Source organism: Crinia signifera, chromosome 2 (assembly GCF_055691185.1).
Source record: "Crinia signifera chromosome 2, ASM5569118v1, whole genome shotgun sequence".
Classification (NCBI taxonomy): domain Eukaryota; kingdom Metazoa; phylum Chordata; class Amphibia; order Anura; family Myobatrachidae; genus Crinia; species Crinia signifera.
Genome location: NC_139218.1, coordinates 209,593,013 through 209,602,994, shown reverse-complemented (window position 1 = coordinate 209,602,994; position 9,982 = coordinate 209,593,013). Strand labels below are relative to the sequence as shown.

General features: G+C 43.3%; 1 protein-coding gene across 4 annotated transcripts in view; it reads right to left on the bottom strand.

Moving 5' to 3' along the window:
• LOC146060445 (cell cycle control protein 50B-like) overlaps nucleotides 1-9,982 on the bottom strand; it is a 47,796-nt gene that overhangs the window by 18,753 nt on the left and 19,061 nt on the right. For all 4 annotated transcript variants that reach the window (XM_083173654.1, XM_083173653.1, XM_083173655.1 and 1 more), the window contains exons 2-4: nucleotides 6,875-7,102; nucleotides 4,002-4,106; nucleotides 510-617 (exon numbers count right to left, since the gene is read on the bottom strand). In XM_083173654.1, the coding sequence (XP_083029780.1) occupies nucleotides 510-617; nucleotides 4,002-4,106; nucleotides 6,875-7,096 (435 nt within the window). In that variant the 5' untranslated portion in view covers nucleotides 7,097-7,102. The remainder of the gene's footprint in view (nucleotides 1-509; nucleotides 618-4,001; nucleotides 4,107-6,874; nucleotides 7,103-9,982) is intronic.

Sequence of the window (9,982 nt, the reverse complement as noted above, 5' to 3'; positions counted from 1 at the left end):
GTAGGCAGTACTGGTCCATCTACTTCTGTGAGGAAAAAGTTCTTGTGTTTGCTGGTCTGATGAAAAAGTTGGCTAGGTGCGTGGGATGGTGTTTAAGTTGGACGGTTTGTCAGTAGGATGGTTGGAGAAAGTTTGTCTGATACATGGGCAGCAGTATGGCCATTAAAATGAGTTCTTATGTGCCACAAAACACTAAAATAACAGAGAGTGGAGACAGGACATGTAGACTGTGTGTTGATTTACAATAATAGTGGGTGGTGCACCTTGCTGGAGAGAAATGGGCAGGTTCTCTACATGCAACCACTGGGCTGAACGATTACATTCCTTCCAAGAAATGTCAGAGCAGTCATTGTTCGTGCATTTATTTATCTGATAGAATTCAGCATTGTATTCACACAACACCCCATGACACAGAAAAGAATATACATTTTTAAGCAATGCTAATAGCCAACATTTTGTAAATATAGCCCGAATTGCCTCTACTAATTGAATAAGAAAGTTAGACTTACTTTTAGATTATCAAGGAATCCACTTAATTGTGTATTATCTACAGATGACATATACCGGTAGTTGTTCTGATAGAAATTTGATAGTTCATAATACATGAAAACAGGTGCCTAGAACAAACAGGACAGGGATAAGAGGATGAATAAACACTACTTAGTTTCAAACTAAGATACTCAACTTATTCAATCGCAGATCATATCGCATGCAAATCGTAAACAAAATGAATTCGTTGCTATGTGATCCACACGATAACGCATCACATGCTGCTATCGCAGCGTGTATGGGGACCTTTAGTCTTTAAACAGCAAACTATAATGGGGTGTGTTCAGTGGCGTAACTATTAATTATGCCGAAAATATTGCCAGCAAACACCCCCCCCATCTGTCTGCGGATCCTGGCTCCGTTTTTAAGGTTGCTAGAGGACCGCAGCTGTCTTGCGGGTCCCGGCTCTCCCGGCTCCTGCTGCTTATAAAAAAAAAAAAAACTGACACTCGGAAAACGGCAGCCCCCATACTGCAGAACTTTTTTTAGGTTGCCAGAGGAGGCCACCACCTACTCTAGCATCCTCAAAAACTATCTGCAGTATAGGGGCAGCCATTTTCCGAGTGTCACTTTTTTTTTTTATAAGCAGCAGGAGCCGGGAGAGCCGGGACCCGCGAGACAGAATTGCCGGTGGCAGGGGCAGATGGCAACGGGTAACAATAGCCCTGCAGCCCCCCCACCGCAGGGGCTGTGGGGCTATAGTTATGCCACTGGGCATGTTAATTTTGATCTATGCAGCGTTGGAGGGAGCCTTTTTGCCAGGTCGAATGAAGATTCTAATTATTCACTGATCCACGTGTTTTTGGCAAAAAAAAAAAAAAAAACAACAACATTTAGGCAAACAAAAGGCTACCAAAAAAATTAATACTAGTCTGGGGTTTTTTTTGGCTGGCCGAAAATGTTACTTAATTGAATACCCCCCTAACCGGGTACAAGCAGACCCTAACAATGACTGTAAATTGGTCTGTGTGCAACTCACCACATCTGGAGAGTTTCAGATGTGCATTTTTAAGCTGCAGTCATACCGAGTAATGATTGCAGAGGCACTTCCTGTATGCCGCACACTAATGGGTACATTTACTACAGTTTCAGTTTTTAGAAGTTAGAGATGTTGCCCATAGCAACCATAATCTTATTTCTCTAGCACCTTCTATAGCAGTGGTTCTCAGTGGACATCAGGACCCAAACACAGTGCACGTTTTCCAGGTCTCCACACAGAATCACAAGTTAATAATAATAATAATAATAATAATAATTAGCTCCACCTGTGGATCTTTTAAAATGTGTCAGTGAGTAATGAGTGCACCTGTGCACATGCTGGGTGACCTAGAAAACTCGAACTGTGTGGGGCTCTTGAGGACTGAGGTTGAAAACCACTGATCTAGAGGAGAATATCTAGATTCTGTTTGGTCGCTATGGGCAACATTTCTACCTTCTAAAAACCTCAAATTTTTTATAAAGAGTATAAGTGGGTGGGGGGAGTGGTGCCACAGGGGCTCAGAATGTCCATGTACACAGAGAGACACCCCCCCCCCCCTGTAGCAACAAGCATCAAGTGTCCAAAAGTTATAAAGTCGAGATGGATAAACAACCAGCGCCTATCTGACATTTTTTAAACACAACTTGTAACATGACTGGTAGGAGCTGGTTACTCTCAGTTAAGAGCTGTCACTTCATTTTATCACTTTTTGTGTGGTCTAATTTCAGGGGCGTGGCCTATACTCGCGACTCTGTGAGCCTCTAGCCATGCCCCCAGCCCCCTGTCTGCAGGAATAGACGCTGTGCGCATGTGCACAGCATTTATTCCCCGCTGCTCATCAGCCGACAGGGGTGATTCCCAACAGCCCCCCCCCCTTGCCGCGGGACACTGCCAGCCGTGGCAGGGACGTGGGAATGTCCCCGAAAACCGGGACATTCCGGCGGTTTTCGGGACTGTTGGGAGATATGCAATCAGCTCTTACATGTCATTTTTTAAACTAAGCCTGTAACATGGCAGGCAGGAGCTGATTGGCTGCATGCACACAAGATCTGAGCTGGCAATCGAGACGTGTGGGACGTGCATTGCTATGGAGTGTACACACTAATCGATTTGTGCTTCATTTCTAAGCTATCTAGATGGTTTAGAAAATAAAACTAAAACCACAATGAGTGTATGCCCCTTAAGATGCTGCATCAACTAGAAAATTTGTACACTAGAGATCATAGTCAGCCCTTTGGAGCTATAACCCAGTCTCTACTACAACTATTGATGACAATGATTTAAACAAGGTCCTGTGAACAAACGTACACTATGGTATTTTGGCTTAACAGAGGCCCTCTCTTCAGAATAGGTTGATGGGCCATTTGTATAAAGAAATAATGGTACTTGTTTCTTAGCACGGCGCCAGCGATAAAAATTGTATCCATCAGACCTAAAAAATTGCGTCGATCGCATCACATGCAATGCGATCGATGCGATTTTTACATTGGAACCAATGTAAAATGGTCCCTGAGACCCGATTTTGCATTGGCCCCAATGTTAAATGCCCCCAGACCCCAATTCTCATTGTATCCCCACCCTGATGGGTCAAATGCCCCCCCCCCATTGTTCATGCCACCCCACGATTACCGCCAACCCGAAGCGTGGCGAGCGCAGCGAGCCCGCGAGGGGCGGCGGTACACGTCCTCCGACCTTTTCATACCCCCACTATCCACGTCGGCGAAGCGTGGCGAGCGTCCGCTCACCACACTATATAAAATCAACTCCGCGCCGACGTGGATAGTGGGGCTTCGGGTTGGCGTTTATCGTGGGGTGGCGTCAACGATGGGGGGGGGGGGGGCATTTTACATACAAATTACCCCTCAGGGTGGGTATACAATCAAAAATCGGGTCCATTGGGCCATTTAACATTGTTCCCTATGTAAAACCGGGTCCATCGCATCGGTCGCATTGTATGCCATTATAATGGCATACAATGGACCCGATTTTACATAGGAATTTAACATTGAATACAATGCATTCAATGTTAAATCGCGTCGGTCGCATCGCATACCTTAAGTTAAGGCATGCGATGGACTTGATTTTTTAATTGTCGGGGAAAAGGCTAAAAATAGCCCTAAAATCGCGTCGGTCGCATACCTTAACTTAAGGTATGCAATGACCCACGACGGGGACGCCGTGCTAGGAAACAAGTACCGAAATAATTTGCTTGCTTTGAGGATGCAAAAAAGGCGTAATATATTTTCATTTCTTAAACCAAATGAACATCGTGCCATTGTCCTGGATTTATAAGAAGGTATAATTGCACTGTTTATTCAGTAAAATTATTAATAATAATTTGTACGTTTGTCATTTTTAATGTATATCTTAGCCATTCATAAAAAGAATGCAATACAATACCCCCTGCACTGTTTGTTGGAAAATACAAAACTACAGTATAAGTGCAGAAAAAAAAAAAAAGTTTGGAACTTACCGGAATGAAGTCTGTTATATTGAAGGTGACATTGCAGAAGCAAGGCTTTGTACTATTTGCACATGTGTAGCAATAATCACCTGACACAGCACCTGTGTAGTCATACTAAACAAAACAAAAATCATAATGTCATAATAAATATCTTTGCAAGTACTCCCTGCTACCTCCACTTGATGTATATAGGGCAGTGGTAGCCAACCCTAGACTACGAGAGCTACCAACAGTTCACATTTTCCAGACAACCTAGCTGCTGCACAGCTGCACTCATTAATCACTGACACATTTAAAAAGATACACAGATGGAGCTAATTAGCTCACTTGTGATTCTGTGAGGAGACCTGCAAAACATGCACTGGGGCAGATGTATCATAGCAGCGCTTATCGCGCCGCTATGATGCTTCCTGCTTTGCCTCAATAGCGAGGCGAAGCAGGAAGGGACATCGACAAGATGTATTAACATCTTGTCTGCCGAAGCGGGGGAGCGTTAACTCCCCCCTTCGGCGATGTCCCTTTCTGGAGATAGCGCATCAGTTAATACTGATGCGCTATCTCCTGTCCCCCGGCCGGCCGCACTGGGCATGCGCGAGATCTCGCAAAAACCGCGAGATCTCCAGCGCAGCCCAAGCCAGACGCAGGGCTAGCGTTGTCCCCATAGTGGGGGATAGGACAACGCTAGCCTTGAGCTGGCGAAGCGGCCGGTGTGAATTAACGCCTTGAAGGCTGTTAATACATCACCCCGGCCGTTAATCCCTGGGGGGGATTGCAGGGACAGCCCCGCCGAGCATACCTCGGCGGGCTGTCACTAGCGCACGTTAGGTGCGCTAGTAATACATTAGGTACAGACGTAATCCCCCCCAGTTAACCAGCGTTAAGTGCATTTTTGCACTTAACGCTGGTTAATACATCTGCCCCACTGTTGGTAGCTCTCGAGGACTAGGGTTGGCTACCCCAGGTATGAGGCCATAGAACATGGTTTGGTAAAATCCTCGGTACTTGTGTAGTTTCACGGCGCCACCGCGCGCACAGTCTGTATTTATGGTTTCTCATGAAACTTGGCAGCTTGCCAGACTCTGTGTTTACTGTGCGCGTGCCGTCCTGATGTTTTCAGCACAGCGCATGGCTGTTTTACATATGTAATCTACGTGACCAGCGTAGCGCTGGCAGCAGCAGCAGCGCGTGCTGCCCAGCGCTGACAGGTCATTGTGGTACTTGTAGTTCCACAGTGAAATAGACAGTCCTGCACACCGCTAACAAGAGGGGCATGTAAACTAGACACCCCGGCACACCACTATCAAAGGGGGTGTCCCAAATGTAGACGCTAAATTTAGACGCTTTTGCGTCTAAATTTACACTCCATGCAAACCGCTAAGAAGGCTGCACCTAAATTTAGACGCTAAAGCGTCTAAATCTAGACTCCCTGCAAACCGCTAAGAAGGGGGTATCTAAATTTTAGACGCTAAAGCGTCTTAATTTAGTTGGGTCTAGGGGTACATAGGGGTGCACTGTGCAAAACACTATTAAACCTGTTCACAATGACAATATCCACGCCACCCTGAAGCGTGGCGAGCGCAGCAGGCCCCGCGGTACGAGTCTGACTGACCGTTTCATACCCCCACTATCCACGTCGGCAGGGAGTTGATATTATATAGTGTGGTGAGCGCAGCAAGCCACCGAGCCCAAAGCGCGGCGAGCGCAGCGAGCCCCACGAGGGGACGCGGATTACTTTACATGTATTCCGCGGCCGCTCGCCGCGCTTCGGGCTCGGTGGCTCGATGCGCTCACCACACTATATAAAATCAACTCCACGCCGACGTGGATAGTGGGGGTATGAAAAGGTCGGTCGGACGCTTACCGCGTCCACTCGCCACTCTAGAAGACATTTAGAGCGGCACGCGCACAGTAAACACAGAGTCTGGCAAGCTGCCAAGTTTCATGAGAAACAGTAAATACAGACTGTGCGCGCGGTGGCGCCGTGAAACTACACAAGTACCAAATCTTCATTAATAGGAGCAGTTATTTGGGATGACTACAATTGCAGTATTTATAAAATAGGAGTTATTTGACTGATCCAACTTATTTCTACCTATAGTACATGTGCAATATGGTCAGCAGATGAGTACACACACACACTTATCAGTGGTTTGTACCAATGAATGTCTGTGTGGATGTGTAGGTGTACGAAGGTCTGGAAGATATTCCTGTTGCTTGGCAAGCAGTTTGTTCCAGGATCAGGCTGTTTGTGATAACATTGATTTGTGTAGGCTTATGAGGTTGTAGGGGGTTCATCATAAACTGCCTGTTAGTTAGTAAGCAGAAGTCTGTAATTGTGAACCATCTTTCATTATGACCCATTATCATATTGAATACTTCATACATGCTGTATTATTAACTAACTGATGTTAAGATGGCTGCATTGTATAGAAGTCCTGATTCAAAACCAGGAATGTACATTTCCATAACAAATTCGCAGAGTAGAGGAAGAGGAAACTCTGTAATTGTTTGGGTCCTTTTTTTTTCCTGTGTTTAATGTAAATTATCGATTTCTCCAGTTGTGGCAGTAAAACAGTACATCAGATTGCTCTCTTTCTACTCTGTATATAATCCAGATTAACCACCTCTGGGTGGTACAAGGGCATACCTCCCAACATGCTCTGTTTCTGAACTTCCCTGGTAATGAATGATTGCCATCACCTGTGTTGAAGCACCTTTCTTATCAATTAACATGTTCAACACAGGTGATGGCAATCATACATTTTAGAAAAGTCCAGAAGCAGAGCATTGTGTCCCTCCTGGAAAGGGTCATGTTGGAAGGTATGCCAGGGGGCCATTACAAAATCATGGCATCACCCATACATCTTGATTTAAAGTCTTACCTCCGATTCCTTGATGCTATTTGATGAATAATATAACCCAATGCCAATTCCTATAAAGGATAATCCTGCTAGGAAGAATAATGGCAAGATGATGCTAGCAGAGAGTAGAGGCTGCCAGGCGGGAAGTCTCTGCTGAGTGAATGCAGTGTTGTCAGGTCTCTGAGTCCGGGGAGGTGGGCCTTTGTTTGTAAAGTCCATGGAATCAAATTCAATATTTTCCATTCAGATCTAATAAAAAAAAGTTAAGAAAATTATGAGAAGATAGATGTAAAAGGACTCCAAAAGTATAGGTTGACCTCACCATGCAAACAATATTATAATAGGGCTCCAGCATTCAGCCACAGTCTAGAAGTATATAAAAACAACCACACACACACACACACACACACACACACACCTGTTATACCAAAAAAGGTAGGATCAATATAATTCTCTTGATTAACAACTTTAGTATAGATTTAATTTACACATATAAAAAAAAAAAAAACACATTTGATATTTGGCTACATACATCTTGATTGCCAATTTCAGGCGTCATGTTTTTTTTCCACATTATAAAACGTTACCTTGTACTAATAACGTTTAGCATAATTATAAGTAGACACTGTATAATAACAAAAACTAAAATAAAAATATATTTATACAAATTTATAGGCGATGGGGGATGGCAGCACTCGACAATAAATAAATGAATACCCAGCACACAGGCAGATGAAGCCAACGGTTCAAAGCCTCAGCGGCTTTTTTATCAAGGCAAAAAACAGCCACTGAGGCTTTGAAATGTTGGCTTCATCTGCCTGCGTGCCGGGTATTCATTTATTTATTGTCGAGTACTGCCATCCCCCATTGCCAGTACATGTTGGGGACCACGCCAGTGGATCCTCAATTTGGAGGGCAACGACTCATTGTCTTACTATGCCTGTTCGGCTGTGCCACCTCAGACTGCATTACATATATATTAAAAACAACAGTATTCTCGCTTAAGGTTTGTACACACTTTTCTGGATATCAATGTTGACTATATAGCTACTTCAAATAGCACTGTTTAGCTGCATCTGATCAGCAGCACAGTCTATTTCTACTGAATGCAGCATGACCCCAGCTCCTGGCCTTCCCCTCCCTCCCCTTCCTCCCAGCAAGCTTATGCTGGCACCCCACCAACCCCTGAAATTGTATCGATATCAGCTGCTTATAAGTGCTCATGGGACATTTTTATTCAATTAATTCTGACTTCTGGTACGCGAATTTACAGAACACGGTTGCATGATTTTATGAACACACGAGATATATTATACAGATTCCCTACACTTCAATGTGCAACTTTTTGGATTATAGTTCAACCGGAATGTGTTTGTAGACGGAGACGTATCAAAGTCAAAATGTACCCATTTTTATTTTTAGAAAGGAAGAAGAACCAACAAAATAGTTGAACCAACTATAAAGAACCAACAAAAAAGGAAAAACAGCTTTGAGAATGTTTTTTGAATAAACATATTGGAGGAATATTGCTAAACTCCAGACCAATTTAAAATGTGCCTGAATGTGAAACAATATGCATTTTATGAAGCTATTATTTTTTTTATTTATAGGGCACCACAAGGAATCCACAGCAACCAATAACAGACTACATAAACAAATAAACAAAACAGGAAAGGGATACCTCATTCACACCAGCCTTATTTCCCGGGTGTAATGCTGGTGTGACTGGGTCCCGGGATCTATGCCCCGGCATTTCATCAATGCATTTTCATTGTAGATACCAGGGTTGCTCATGAGATCGCCCGGTGTACGGTAGGGGATGAACGGGTAACCCAGGTCCAGCAACCCGGGTTCCATTCAAAGTATGGAGGAGGCAAACTAAATTTCACTATTCCTGGCAAACTGGCAGTCTTAAATACTTGGGAATCCACATTACCCCCACAATTGAGAAATAAATTCAAGCTAATTATGTCCCGCTTCTCCACAAGATCTCGCTGATGTCCACTGACTGGTTGATGCTACACATCTCATGGCTTGGCAGAATTGCAGCTTTGAAGATTATGATATTACCAAAGATACTATACCTATTTAGAATCATACCCTTTCTAATTCACACCTCCCTATTAAATAAAATTCCATTCAGGATTTAGTTAATATGTATGGAAAGGGGCTAAACCTAGACCCAGACCTGCACAATTAACAAGTTGCGAGTATTTGCTCTCAAATTGTAGCTTGGTTAGTGATGGATGTCAATAATGGGGAGAGGACGGGTAGGGAGATTGTCTGCACACTCTAGATGGGTCACTAGTGTTATTTGGTCCCGTGTTGCCTGCTATTTTAGTATCGCTTGCGGGGGTGCCACTCAAGGTAACTGGGGTATACAGAAAAACTGTGGTAGCACGAGAAGTTGTGCAGAAAAAGATGTTACGCTGTATGAGTGCACACTGTAAAGAGACTTTTTGTTTTTATTCACTGTATTGAAATAATGAATTCAATAAAATTTAACTTTTAATAAACATTCTTTAAAACATTCCCCTTTGTCTTGATTCCTTTTTATTCTTATAGGAACAGAAGGGGATTAGTTCTTTATAGGTGAAATAAAGGGTTTAAAATCATATACATATAGACATAGTGCTCATACGAAGAAATGAGAGAGTGTGGAGAATAAAGTGTTAAAAAAGATGTCAGAGCCCGTTGTCTGCTGCACTGTATTTGATTATTTAGAGGTATCTCTTGGGTCTGTTGTGTCTATGCACTGTTGCCTAAATTGGCTTACAGCCCAATTTTCCTCCTTCAATGTATCTTATGTAGGGATAAATGCTAGTTAATTCTTTTTAATTTTCAATAATTGACATCCAACATAGCATTTTCCTCTTTTAGAGAGAGAGGTGTGTGTTGGGTTCTAATTTAAGTTTTAGCTCTCTCAGAGCTTGAAAATGTGTTGCCCCAGTTGGTGATTTTTAGGGGAGGAGATTCTAATAGTTTTCAATTTCTGTGTGTAGTTTTTACTAGCACATGTCACTTTAAGAATTCCTTTGTATTTATTTTAAGGTTTCCTGCCAGTAGTGACTTATACTCCCCCGTCTGGGTGGGTGCTAGTATTGACTTTGCTTAGGTAATTTAGTTGCA